This window comes from Pelodiscus sinensis, chromosome 1 (genome assembly GCF_049634645.1).
Source record: "Pelodiscus sinensis isolate JC-2024 chromosome 1, ASM4963464v1, whole genome shotgun sequence".
NCBI lineage: Eukaryota > Metazoa > Chordata > Testudines > Trionychidae > Pelodiscus > Pelodiscus sinensis.
In genome coordinates, this window is record NC_134711.1 from 164752104 (window position 1) to 164766878 (window position 14775).

Consider the following 14775-nt stretch of genomic DNA (forward strand, 5'->3'; position numbering starts at 1 on the left):
GTGATTAATAGGAACGGTTGTATTTCAAGGAGGCCATGCAGGATGAAATTGTAAGATCGATCACAGACTCACAGGACTGGAAGTGACTTTGAGAGGTCATCTAGCTCCCTGATCTCATAGCAGGACTAAGTATTATCCAGATCATCCACTGACAGATGTTTGGCTGTCCTGCTTCTAAAAATCTCCAGTGATGGAGATTCCACGGCCTCCCTAGGCAATTTATTCCAGTGCTTAACCAACCTCACAGGAAGTTCTTCCTAATGTCCAACCTAAACTGCCATTGCTGAAATTTAATCCCATTGCTTTGTGTCATATCATCAGAGGTCAAGGAGAATAATTTTTCTTCCTTCTACTTTTAACAATCTTTTATGTACTTGAAAACTGTTATCATGTCTTCTCTTCTACTGTCTCTAAACAGACCCATTTATTCCACTCTTCCCTCATGGTCCATGTTTTCTAAATATTTAATCATTTTTGTTGCTCTTCTCTGGACATTCTCTAATTTGTCCATATCTTTCCTTAAATGTGGACTCAGTACTCCAGGGGAAGCTAATCAGTGGCATAATGATTTCTTCTTGTGTATTGCTTACAACTCTTTTGCTAAAACATATCAGAATTAGCTTTTTCTTTTTTTCTTCAACTGTTACATTGTTGACTCATTTTGGGCTTCTCATTTACTATGATCATCAAATCTTTTGCAATTGTTTCCCATCAGTGTGTGCAACTGATTGTTCCTTCCCAAGTGGAGTAGTTTTGCATTTGTCCTTATTGATTGGAATCCTATTTATTTCAGACCATTTATTCAGGTTGCCCAGATCATTTTGAATTTTAATTGTACCCTTTAAAGCACTTGCAATCCCTCCCAGCTTGGTATAAGTCACTAACTCTGTAAGTATACTCACTGCTCCTTTATCTAAATAATTGATGAGGTTATTGAATAGAATTGGTCCCAGAATTGATCCCTGCAGGACCCCACTTGGTATGCCCTTCCAGCTTGACTATGGACATAATCTGAGGACATATAGAGAGATCCATATTGAAGATGATGCTGATCTTATATGCCCGAGTTACATGGATGATGGTAGTGATCTTCAGACATCAAGAAAGGAGTATAGGAGGGAAAGGGTAGGAGAATAAGCAAGAATTTTGTTTAAGCCAGTTTAGCTTTTGAACTGGAACTGATGGCTGGACATCTACAATCAATTAAATCTGCAATGAACTAAACCAAAATCAACTGAAAGGCAAGAATACCTTGCATCTCCTCATTACCATGAATATATATACATCCCAATTAGAAATAAACTTCCACTGAAGTCCACTAGAAAAACACATTTTTAAAGCACTTTATAGAGTTACTTACAGTAAAAATTTTGAAGTCTAGGTATCTAGTCTGTTATAGATATGTGATACAAGTATATTAGTAACCCCACATAGTTTCAGTTTGGGCTCTGAGAGTACATTTAGACTATGTTGTATTTTCGAAACAGGATATGCAAATTCCATGAGAATTTGCATATCTTCTTCCAATCTCACTTTCGAAAGTGGGTCTTTTGAAAGTGAAAGTAGTCTGGATGCATTTATTTGGGGGAAAAAACACTTTTTCTAAACACCACTCTTTCTTTAAAAATGAAGTTTACATGGTTTTTCGAAAAAGGGTTTTTTTTCCCCTCCCCAAAAAAATGCATCCGGACTACTTTCTCTTTCGAAAGACCTGATTTTGAAAGAGAGATCGGAAGATATGCAAATCCCCACGGAACTTGCATATCCTCTTTCAAAAATACAGCATAGTCTAGACGTACCCTGAGTGTTCATCTCTTCTGTACCTGGGACCATGCCTCCCATTTGGGCCTGAGTCACATTAGCAGAGTATAAACTAGTACATTAAAAAAATAACAGTGTAGATGCTACTGCTTGGGCTGGAACATTCAATCTCAAGCCTACCAACCCCACCTAGCCATTTTTAGTGTGCAATCTGTAGCCCTGCTGGAACAAGTCTTTCTACTATGGCTGAGATGTTCATGTCCAGCTGTTGTACAGACATTCTCTAGGATGCTGTGCACTTGCAATTTCAATTGACTTCACATAGTTGTGAACCCTTAGCTTCTCTCTGTAATGGGCAGGGGTACTGGCACAATTTTTATAGTGGAGGTGCCAACAGACACCCTGTGTATAATGGAAATGACTTCAAGTCATCTCTAAACCCTGTGTATAACGGAAATGACTTCAGGTCAGGGGGTGCATAGCACTCCCTACACAACTCATTTCAAGACCTCTGGGGCCTTGTATATATGATGGATGCATAAATGAGGACGAAACATAAGAATCAACAGATGAGGTGTTTAACTTTAAAAGTTATTATGTACAGAAGTTAATGGGAGAGCCACTTATAAACTTTTTGAATTTATTTTATTTTGTACACATCTATTTATATTGCTCATTGATTTGTGTTTATTTCAGCAAAACAGCAACCTGGCCATATTGATTTGGGCTAATGAAGGCCTTAAAATGAATTTTTATAAGGAAATGTACTACTGAGATTGCATGTGTCCTCTATTTCCTAATCAAAGGAAAGGAAAATGCAAGAGGTTTCAGTTCTACAAATCATTGTAAAATCCCATTAGGGAGAGGAAGATGACCTAAATAAAATTTCCATGAAAAGTCAATTTTAGAAAGCAGATATAAAATGTAATAAGCTACATCTTTTTAGATTACAAATATCTACGGAATCAGAAAGATGGGCTTTTCATGCACTTCAGATAATGTAAGAATCCAGGTAGTTAAGTAATTCTGATTTTTGCCTCAGAAATAATTTTCTTCTACACGCTTACATTTTTCTTCCTGCTGGTTGCTAAGCATTAAGATGATTTCAATTTTTCCTAAGGTGACTATCAAAATGTATGGAACACAAAGCCGAGGAAAATATTGACTGTGGCTAAACCAATGTTATTACATTCATAAAATAAGAAAATATTTTATCCTAGATTTTAAAAGTACCTACATTTTGTGTTCTAAGTTTAACTTTAAGCACTTGAATAAACAGATTCATTTTTAAAAGTGCTAAGCACCCAGCAGTTTCAAGTTAAGTGCAGGTTGGATAGCTCCTAGGCATCAGATGTATTCACTTCAACGGGCGGATTCTGGATAGCAAGCTCATTTGAAAAAATGGAGAGCACTTCTTTAGGAGCATTTTACGTGCCTGTTTTTTGAAATTCTTGACTTTAAATCGTCACTGAAAAGTCATTGTACGTACTTTTATATAAACTCTGAATATCTGGATCATATAAAATACTGATATGTTATTCAGTAACAGCCAAATGTTTTTCAAGTGACAGATTTTTTCTCTCTTTCTTTCTGAGAATCACATTAATTCAAGAATTGAAGCTTAAAGTCAAGAAAAAAGCCTTCCATGGAAAAAGTTTTCCTGGAACTCACTGCAACCAATCAGGATGCATTTGCACATGCACTCTGACTGGTTAACACTTTTTTCGTAGCTCCGTATTATTGGTCTCTGTGGAGGAAAATAATAGAAACGTGTTTATTTATCACTCCATGGTTATTTAAAATTATATGTTCCCATATATGTAGTGAAAATATTTTTTCTATATTTTAACTGGATAAAATTGGTATTAATAGCTTCTGGATATTTTTCAACTAGTTTTGCTTTATCCATGCATTAATCTGAAAAGATTAAACTCTACTTTCACTGGAATTTTGTCAAGACAAAAAAATTACCACATTTCTGATCTTATTGCACATATTAAAATTAACAGCTTCATTTTAAATTGCCATTCAGTTGCAAAAATATTAATTTACTTTTTCCACACAAGAAAAAAAAAGGAAAATCATCTGAAGATATTTCTCAAAAAACAAACTACATTTAAGGTTACATTTTCAAAACAGTGTGTAATAAATTACACTAGAAATAAAGTATTGTGTATTTTCTTTTTTATATATTTGTAGCTCTAAATAAGCTCAATTTAGGGATGCCACAGTCAGCAATATTACTTGTACACGTAGGAATAAAAAAGGATCAGAAAGGCATACCTCACATCCCTGTGCTAATATGGATGCATGTATCAGATGCCGAATGTTAAAATATGGAATGTCACGATTCACACTCAGCTTCTCCCATTGTAGCACTGGAATTGGAATTTTGTAACTAATAAATCAGTTGTAATAAATGTATGTTATAGCAAAGGTTTGGATTAAACTTAAATATAAGAGGTAGGCTGCAGACAGGCTTTATTAGATGTTAGCATGTTAAAGTAAAGGGATGGAATATTGTAATACATAGTGATATTAGTGTTAGATAAGGCCTTGTAGTAGTTAAAAGAAGTTTAATGTTGAAAGACATTGTAACTTTGTTAAAGTGTTTTAGAAGTATCCCTTTGTTCCATGATGCAATTCTGTAAATATACTGTTTATGTGAATGAGAGAGAATTTTTTAGGAGAGATAAGTGTGAAGGCCACTGCATGCTCAGATGGTCAGAGGAAGGGCTGGAGACTCAGAAGCACCAAATAATAATCAAAGCACACGGAAGACGCAGACTACCAGGGCAGACTGACAAACCCTGAAGCTAGAGGCATGAACCCCTTGATACGGAACCAATCACAATTTTTGATGGAAGGACAACGCCCCCGAGCGGTCGTCAACGTACTGGTATCAGATGTCTGTGAGAACAACTTCTTCCCAATAAGCACATCGTAGGAAGACTGATTTTGATGCTGAATGACTGACTAAGGCCTGATGAGGCAAAATGCACAGACTTCCATGGAAGGAAAGTCCTATAAAGGATGTGGTGTCTTGTATGGTTCTTCGGGTTCTGTCCTGCTAAGATCAAGACCAGGAGGGGCATCAGTCTAGAATGACATGAATCCAGCTTCTACCTTGCACCTGACCTATCTGGCCAATAGGTTGGGCCAAGCAATAGACTAGTAACTATTCCATCAGTGTGTGTGTGTGTGCGTGCATGCACACACTACTTTGTTATATTGTCAATAAATGCAGCATGTTGTCTTATCCCCCTGAAAAAGATCCCATGTGCTTCCTATAAGCATAACACCATTCTTGACATTGAGCCTGTTAAAACAGTTCTCTCTTACTAGATGATGATTCCTTCTTTCTGCTAAGAGAAATGCAAGCAAAATTTTAGCCTGGCTTTTCCCTCCTCCTCCTCCCCACCCCCATTCCTACTCTGAACTGAATGTATTCACTTTTCACATTCTTTTCCACCATGTATAATATACTGTAACACAATTGAATTTACTGGTGCTAGACAGCAGAACTTCTAACCTTTAATGTCAGATACATTAGCATAACATTTCATATCTATTTTCTCAGATTTATCATTTCACCTTTTCCAGTGCACAAAAGTTAATGTTCCTTCTGCTGATGCCATTGCAAGCTAGTTAGGTTATTTTATTTGTAACCTTCATGACAATGGCACTGTGCTCTTCAGAAGACCTAGAAAACTAAAGGCTTTTCCCTCATTTGTATCTTCTTCACCTCCTATTTCTCTTCTCTTTAAACCTTTACTTCATCCATTCTACCGAGTTTTCTTTCCTATGTCCATCTCTTAGTAACTTCTCAGAAAGTTGTATGTTAAGACTGAAATCCCTAAATTGTCTGCTTTGCTATTACATTTCAACAGGAACGGCATAATTATTGTGGAAGCCTGATAGATGTAACTTTTTTTTAAACCTGGTGCCTTGAGTTGCTCTTGCTGATATATCTGCTTATACCAGTAGTTCATTTAGGATACTGTCACTACCTAAGTTTATTTTCCATCTTTTGATAGAACTTCTTGCATACATTCACTTTGACATCTCTTTTGAATAACAGCTTTGCTGGCATAGTACAGCATGTAAATTATATCCTCTGTATTGCACAAGGTACTACTTTTCTTTTGGTATTTTCCTCTACCTTCCAGCAGGATGAAAGACTCCACTTTGTTTTCCTGTTTCACAACTCACTTGACCACAGCAACTCCAATTTATTTTAGTCTATTTGAGCCCAAAGTCCTTGCTCCTTTCCAATCCACTTTTCTGATTTTAAATTGGAAACATCTCAAGACCGGTACATTTAAAAGAAGCATTTCTGTGAATACCAACCATGCTATTATTTTTGTATATTAGTATTTGTTTTATTATGTATTGCTCTGTGTTGGTGGATACGGAAGAAAGATGAACTGTTTCTCTTACTACCACCATAACTTTACTCAAAGAAGCTTTTTGATTCCCTAACACAAACTATACTACTACACAAGTGGAAGAGATACATGGATACTAAAGGAATGGTTTTAAAACAAAAGCTATAAAGAAACAGTCACAATTCTGACAACTCATGGACCTGATCTTTTAGCATACTGGATGAACATTATTAAAAATCAATACCAGTTTTCTGGGGACAGAAAAAAAGTGGAACAAATGGCAAAATAGCAGGGGTACTGAGAAAGACATTTTCCTGCTGCAAAAGACTGTTGTAAAGCATTTTATGATCATCTCAATTAAGGTAATATTATGATCTTAAGATCACTATTATAATTAAAAGTTATAGTTTGTAACATATAAAAACAATCATATAGGTATCACGATAAATGTTGATCAATTCTTTCACATTTTCAGAGTATAATTGATTCTTGCACATTTAGATAATGACCATTCTTTTATAAAATGGAAATAATACAAGCAAGCAATCCTAGTCTAGCCCATTAAATACTTTAGTTTTGATGTTGACACACAATTACATGCAATTGCTTTTCAATACCTTTAATCTCTTTATCATTCTTGAACCATCTCATATCAGCTGCTGGTTTGCTACCAGAGGTCTTGCAGGTTAGCTGCATCCTCTCTCCCTCCATAACAGGTGAAATGAATCCACTAATTTGTGGCTTCTCAGGAACACCTAGAAAATAATCAAGCAAATAAAAGATACAGCATGTTGCCAATCAGCTACTATAAACTTTTTGATCAGAGTTATCAGTTGATAAGGTTAACCTATTATAGGTCAATTTTCAAAACAATCTTAGCATTATAGGTAAAGTAATTAACAGATAGGTTTATTCACTTTATGATTGACAGGCCTATCAACAAGTGTCACTGAATTCTATTTCCTATTTTAAATTGACCAGTGACTCAGAATCATGCTAAATTTTAATTTACGAAAATGAACAGGTTTTAATGTTCATTTTAAACCAAGCTAGCTTGTCTCACACGTTATGTTCAAATTTAAGTTGATTTCCTATTGCTAGACATATAAAGGATAGCTGCATTTTAAAGCAGATTATTTTGAGTGGGAGGTGTGAAAAATATTAACTACTCTTGTTAAAATGAGACAACAAATTGATTCAGATGTATTTCAACAGACAGTTCCAGCATGAATTCCAGGACTCCTACCCCTACAAAATAAGTTTTGTTTTTCTTCATTTAAATCATTTTTCAGGGTGGGGCTAGGGATGAGGGGTTAAGTATGTAGGCTGCCCAGGGTAAAGGAAACAGCCCCAGCTATCTCTCATTGCAGCAGGGGGCCAGATGAAAAGCATCCGTCCATGTCCGCTGCAGCTGGGGGACGGGGTGCATATCCCCAAGCTGGGGGAGACAGACACAAAAAGACAAACTCTCTGAAATATATAGTTGATAGTTGATCCTTTCTCCACTCCTAGTCCCTGCTGCCCCAATGGGGTTATAGTTGTCCCAGTCCCCTTGCTGGTTGTCCTGCACAATAACTGTCCCTCTTACCAGACCTCTCCTTTTCCATTTTATGAGAAACAAACACATTTCACAAACATCCCATTATACTGGCCTTGCTTTAAGTTATGACAGGAGGAAGCTACTGCCAATTTGGTGGTCCTAGCTCTTAACGTTTAGGCAGAGTTCTTGAACAAACAGACTCACAGATCAGATGCACATTTCTAAAATATATACAGGCAGTCCCCGGGTTACGTACAAGATAGGGACTATAGGTTTGTTCTTAAGTTGAATCTGTATGTAAGTTGGAACTGGCATCAGCCACTGCTGAAACTGATCAGTTTCAACAGCCGCTGAATCTGGACACCAGTTCCACTTACATACAGATTCAAGGTAAGAACACCAGGCATCCCCAAGTCAGCTGCTGCTGAAACTGATCAGCAGCTGATTCCAGGAAGCCCAGGGCAGAGCAACTCTGCCTCGGGCTTCCTGTAGTCAGCCGCTGGTCAATTTCAGCAGCGGCTGACTTTGGGACGCCTGGGGCAGAGCAGCTCGGGTGCTGCTGGCTTGGTCCAGTAGCGCGGCCGCTCCTCGGAGGTACTGGACCAACCCAGCAGCACCCCAGCTGCTCTGCCCCAGGCATCCTGATTCAGCCACTGCTGAAACTGATCAGCAGCTGAATCAGGACGCCTGGGGCAGAGCAGCTGGGGTGCTGCCGGGTTGGTCCAGTAGCGCCAACCGGCAGTGCCCCACCTGCTCTACCACAGGCCCCCCGCTTTGCTCCACGTCTCCCTGGTCTGCTGACCAGGGAGACGCTGAACAGAGCAGCGGAGCACCCGGCCGGACCCGCGCCGCTTCCAGCTGATCTGGAAGCGGTCGCGGGTCCGGCCCCGGGTGCTCCGCTGCTTTGTTCAGCGTCTGCCTGGTCTGCAGACCAGGCAGACGCTGAACAAAGCGGCGGAGCACCCGGCCAGACCCGCGCCGCTTCCAGCTGATCTGGAAGCGGCTGCGGGTCCGGCCCCCGGTGCTCCGCCGCTTTGCTTCCGTCTCTCTGGTCTGCTGGCTCCACCAGCAGACCAGGGAGACGGGGAGCAGCTTTTCTCGCCCCGGAGAAGGCGGGCAGCGGGACCAGGCGTCCCGCTGCTCTAGTTCTCCGGGGCGAGAAATCCCCGTTCGTAACTGCGGATCCGACATAAGTCGGATCCGCGTAACTCGGGGACTGCCTGTAGTAAAATAATGTGCCCAGTCCAAAGCACACAGAATTCATAGAAATCCTTCCATTGACTCAGTGAGCTTTGGATCAGGGTCTATGCCAATTAATCATCATACACAGAATATTAGGGATGAGAAAGATTATGTTTTGAGGATTGGAGGGAGACCTAAAATATAGAGCTGTAAATGAAATTGAGAATATTTAGTTATTGTCAATGACTGGCTTAGTAACACATAGAAAGGTCTTATTTTGAGAAGATGTGTCATACCACAGTTTCTAAAAGCTCTCATTTTATGATTAGGTTTACCCTTTACATTTCAAAAGTTTCAATTAATTCATGGATTTTTATTCCAGGAAAAAAGGATAAGTCACTGAAATTCCATTTTGTGGTCTGCATTTAGCAATGTGATTTGTTCATATCTTTCCTTTGCCAAAAGAAACTGATAAACCCAGTACCTAATTAAACAGTAGTCCAGACAAAAGCAACAGCACCAATCAAATATAGTTTCTGTAATAAAACAACTCCCACTTTTTAGGGCATGAAATGGCATCTTTAATAATCCATCTACATTAAAATCTTCTAATCCAAATCAGACCAGTAACTAGAAAGATTATTTATATGCAGAAATATTTCTCTGTTAAAAATGCATGGACTCAATTTCAAATAAAAAATTACTCTTATGTAGGGTCATATTTAGAATTTTAAATATGAGTTTCTAATAGACAATTACATGAAATTATAGTAAGACAGATGCTTCTGAAACCTTTCTGCTGTCTTTTTGTTAGAAAGAAAACAGATGATGTTGGAAAGCAATCATGTAAAAATAATAATAATAAAAAATCCCTCACAACCAAACAAAAAATAGAACTAAATAGACCTTAAAAGAGCAAGCTACCTTGATTAGAAGCTACTGGTTAGATGTCTTGGGTTTATTTTTTTTAACTTTGAAATACCCTTTTTCTGTGTCTCACTGTCATTTAATAGTTTAAATTTGACTAATCACCTATTCTTTGGATCTTGAGATGACTCAACAGAAAAAAATTAACCCTTAGGCAGTTGTTATCCCCAAATATTCTGCTTTGAGTGGATATTTTTGTCCTTGATAGCAAACTTGAGAAGATTTTTGCAAAACAGACTCAGTGGGATTCACAGAGTATCTGTACTTCATATCCTATGCACAAAATCAATTCCTTGAGTGGTTTAACTTTAATATTGCCAGCAAAGGGAACATCTTGTATTAGTCCTATTAAATTCAACTGTCTGCTTTTCTATATATAAAAAGCAAAACAAAATAAAATAAAAAAAATCAATCTTTAAAAGCGTAAAGATTTTAGGCATGCAAATGTGTTACAGTGAACACCACAAATTTTAGCTGATTAGGCTACTGACATTGACAGAATCACATAAAGCTTGGGCATCTATACGAATCTACTTCAGGGGCGGGGAACCTCTTTCGGTTAGGGGCTGCTGACTCTCAGAAAAATCATTTGGGGACTGCGCATAAGTGAGAAGCATAAAACAAAACAAAACAAATCAAACCCCTCACTGACATGGCCCCTGACTGAGAAGGAGAAGGTTACTCCTCATATTCCCCCAGAGTCTAGGGGGCCCAGCCTAGTAGGTTTTGTGTGCTTCAGCTCTGCAGTGGAGCAGGAGGGGGAGGGCAGGAGCACCAGTGTGGGCTCCCCAGTGCTGGAAGGGTCCCTGAGCCTCATGGGCCAGATCCAGGCATCTAGATTGAGTGTGTGTGTGTGTGTGTGTGAGTGAGAGAGAGTGACCGACTGGCCTTTGGGGAAAACAGCAGAACATTTAGAGGATGAAACATCAAAGAAGCAAGCCCAGTGAAAATATGAACTTTGTAGGGAAAAAAAGAAAATAGAACGAGCCAGGAAAATGCATAGCTAAGACAAAACTATGAGTCCCTTAAAGCCCTTTCCTTTTTGATTTCATACTCTCTGATTTTGTCTCCTTTGCCCTATACAGTACATTGTTAGAAGATGAACACATGCACCCTGTTAACCCTTTTGGTACGTGGGTTATAGAGGTTATGTCCATTTTACGAAGCATTCATGTGCACTGTAATTCATGATCCTGCCACATCACACACGTTAAGGAGCTTGCTATTCCTAGGTATGGTTTCATCAAGCAATCTTCAGTGAAAGCAAGAGTGGGTGTTTTACATACTTCTCCTAAGTTTTCTGAAAGTTGACACTAGAAATATTTACTGAGGCTTAAGAAGCCTAAAAAATCATCTCTTAACTCATTTCACTTTGGTATTCTTAGCCAGCTATACTTACCCAGAACAGTAAGGAAAGCCTTGGAAGTTTTGACAGGCATAGTAAATAAAGAACAGGTGTATTGCCCTTCATCTGACAGAGACACATCACTGACACTGATGCTCAGTTCATGCCAGGAAGCTCGAACCAGCTCAATCCTGTTGTCCCTCAGGGCTGGAAAACACATGTGTTAAAGATATAAAATATTACATTAACGCAGTACAGTACATTATTCAACAGGTTTAAATGTAAAAGTCTCATGAACATTTTTAATTACAAATCTATCGTAAGGAGACATAGAGCAGGTTAAATATAGATTAAATTTTTTTCCTTTCAGGGAATTCAAATATTTCAACAGTTTTTGGGTAGTCTCAAACTCAGATGAAAATCAAAATGTGACCAATATGAATTACACTGTATAAAACAAGTCTCAAAAGCTGTATAAGGTAACTAATTCATATGTATATCAAATAAATATACAGAAAACATTTGTTTCAAAATATGAGCATTTCATTTATTTGACCAGTTAATGTATTTTTAGAAAGGATTTCCTTTCAGAACATTTTCCAAGACAGAAAGATAATCCTAGATGGCAACTACCTTAATTTACACAGCCTAGTTATACAGTAAGTAGAGGATACAGCACTGTATTTCAGCTACGCTTTTTAGCAATCATTACTGGCTGGCAACCATATCCCATTAACTGGTCTTCTAACACCCAATCACATAAATCCATTTTTTGCGCATAATAGTATAACCGCCATGTGTCGTCTTGTAGTGAATCAACGTGATACAGCATTTATATCAAAGAAAAAGAAAGATTAGAAATGCATACTATCATGGAAAAAACATTCATAATACACACTGGGAGGTAAAGGCACCTGGACTTGTTAGATATAGGAGCTGGCATCTGGCACCTGTAATCTTATTTCTTTATAGTCACTATATCCTGAAAATGTTTGGAGTCAGATATTGGAAGCGCTGAAATGAAATAACTTCAGAATAACTCCCAGAGAGTTTGACAATGCTAATTTGACATTCCTTACAATCTAGGAACTAGCTCCTCAAAGTTATCTTCCTAATGTTAAAGCTATTCTCTATATCATGAGGATAACACAACTACTAACTAGAACCAGCTAGAGTCCTAGAATTCTACAGAACATGATGAATCCCTCAAAATTCAGTACTACACAACCAAAATAATCAGTACTGCCTCCGAACCTGAAATGTGTTTCAAGAGGGCCAAATTCAACTCACATAGGCACATGAAAGTCCCTTTGACTTTGAGCATTGACCGCAGTGGGAGCTATGCATGTACACACAAAGCAGAACGTGTTCCACCACATTTACTATTGATAGTGCCTCACACAAGATTTATAGGCATAAAATAAATAGATCCCTTTCTTGAAACATTTGCAGTCTACGAACACAAACATAGAGATGAGGGGTAGACATGGATGCCAACAAACACGTGATATTAGACACTGGTTTGTTGCTTTCTCATCCCCTCCTGATTTCACTACAGATTTCCCATATAAACTTCATTCATTCATTTAGACCTTACAAATTTTCATTTAATCTTTGGTCAATATCTAATTCTTTATCCAGTTGTTTCCATATCTCCCTAAGTGACTGGTAATTATGTGGCACTGTAAAGGAGTCTATCGGGGCGCCCCCAGCACCCCGTGCTCTCCGCCTGAGTCTCGTGCTTCCCTCACCCAGTGGTCTGCCGTCTGGTGTCCCCAGTCAACTATCCTCTTGGCCCAGGGGGCCCCTTTAACACCAGGGGTCTCCGGGCTTCCTGTAGCAGGGAGAGGGGGGTCCGGGCCTGCCCCCTCTAATGGACCCCAGCCCAGGGCCCTACGGACTCAGAACGCTTATGGCGTCCGGTCCGGCTGGCGGGGCGTCTGCTGTAACGCGCCAGCCCTCAGGCTCCCTTCGCCTGCCCTGGGCTGCTTCCTCTCCCTGCCCCGCTGTCTCGCCAATGCGGGGGCTTACCTCCACAGTTTGGGTCCTTCCTCCTCGGGCAGCCGTGTCCGTCCTTTTAAATCCCAACGCTGCTTGTGGCCGGGGGGGGGGGCCTCCGCCCCCGGTACATGAGTCTACTTTCGGCGGGGCGGCGCACCCACCATCTGGTGCCGCCCCCCGCATGACATCAGGCGTGGTCTCGGCAGGTGCAGGCGTGTTGCCGCTGCCATGGCCTGGGAGCACCCGGCACATCACCGCTCGCCCCGCATTGGGGCCGCCTGGTTTGTCCCCGGTGCCTCCGGCTCCTACCCGCACGCCGCCGCTCGTAGTGCAACTGGCGCCGGGGCTTCTCGCTCCGACCCCTAGGTCGCCGCGAAGGCAGCTTCCAGGGGGATCGGAGTGCGGGGCGCCTCTGCCCCGTCACACACTTCCCCCCTTAAATGTCCCTTTACCCCGTGATCCATGACTCCTTCTTGGCCGTCACTTCGGGAGAAGAAGTCCGTGTGTCCATGCGTGGCCCCAGCTTGGTGGGCTACGTTGAAGGCATACGTCTGTTACGAAAGATACCATCGCATAATTCGGGGATTTGTGTCTTTCATATTGTGCAGCCACCATAACGGGGCGCGGTCGGTCACGACTGTGAACTGGCTGCCCCATAGGTAATATCGCATCATCTCTATTGCCCATTTTACGGCCAGCGCTTCCTTTTCTATGGTCGAGTACTTACGTTCCCGTGGATACAATTTGCGACTTATGTAGATCACGGGATGTTCTGCCTCTGCGTGCCTTTGGGACAGGACGGCCTCCAACCCAATCTTGGAAGCGTCAGTCTGCACTATAAAGGGTCTGTGAAAGTCCGGTTGGGTTAGTATCGGTGCTTCGGTCAGCTTACTCTTAAGTGTTCGGAAGGCTTGGTCACAGGCCTCCATCCATGGCACCTTGTTGGGGCACGCTTTTCCGGTCAAGTCTGTTAGAGGGGCGGCCAGGGATGCGAAGTGTGGTACAAAGCGCCGGTAATAACTGGCTAGGCCTAAAAATTGCCGCTCCTGCCTCTTTGTTTTGGGAGGGGGGTATTCCCGTAAGGCCCTCATCTTATTGACTAGGGGTTTTACACGGCCCCTTCCTACCGTGTAGCCTAGATACGTCACTTCTCGCTCTCCGAAGTGGCACTTGTGGGGGTTGGCCGATAGCCCTGCCTCCTGCAGGGTTCTCAGGATGGCCCGGAGTCATCTCAGATGTTCTTCCCACGACTCGCTGTACACTATAATGTCGTCAATGTACGCGGCCGCGTACTGGTGATGGTCCTTCAGAACGTTATCCATTAGGCGTTGAAACGTGGCTACTGCCCCATGCAAGCCAAACGGCATTCTAACGAATTGGTATAATCCGAAAGGCATCGAGAAGGCTGTTTTCTCTCTTGAGGTGGCGGTGAGGGGGATTGCTTTGCTTAGGTCGATGGTCGACAGGTAGCGCGCTTGCCCGAGTCAGTCCAATAGTTCGTCGAAGCGTGATATACTGTTGACTTTTCGGAAGTCGATGCAAAAGCACGTCGAGCCATCGGGTTTTGGGACCAATACGATAGGGCTCCGAAATGCGCTCTGCGACTCCTCAATCACTCCCCATTGGAGCAT

The 14775-nt window shown here is 41.0% G+C and overlaps 1 protein-coding gene across 6 annotated transcripts in view; it reads right to left on the minus strand.

Moving 5' to 3' along the window:
• The window catches only part of CADM2 (cell adhesion molecule 2), a 1012793-nt gene that overhangs the window by 184074 nt on the left and 813944 nt on the right, over positions 1 to 14775 (minus strand). For all 6 annotated transcript variants that reach the window (XM_075909639.1, XM_075909649.1, XM_075909633.1 and 3 more), the window contains 2 exons: positions 11198 to 11350; positions 6767 to 6904 (listed from right to left, as the gene is read on the minus strand). In XM_075909639.1, coding sequence (XP_075765754.1) covers positions 6767 to 6904; positions 11198 to 11350 — 291 coding nt within the window. The remainder of the gene's footprint in view (positions 1 to 6766; positions 6905 to 11197; positions 11351 to 14775) is intronic.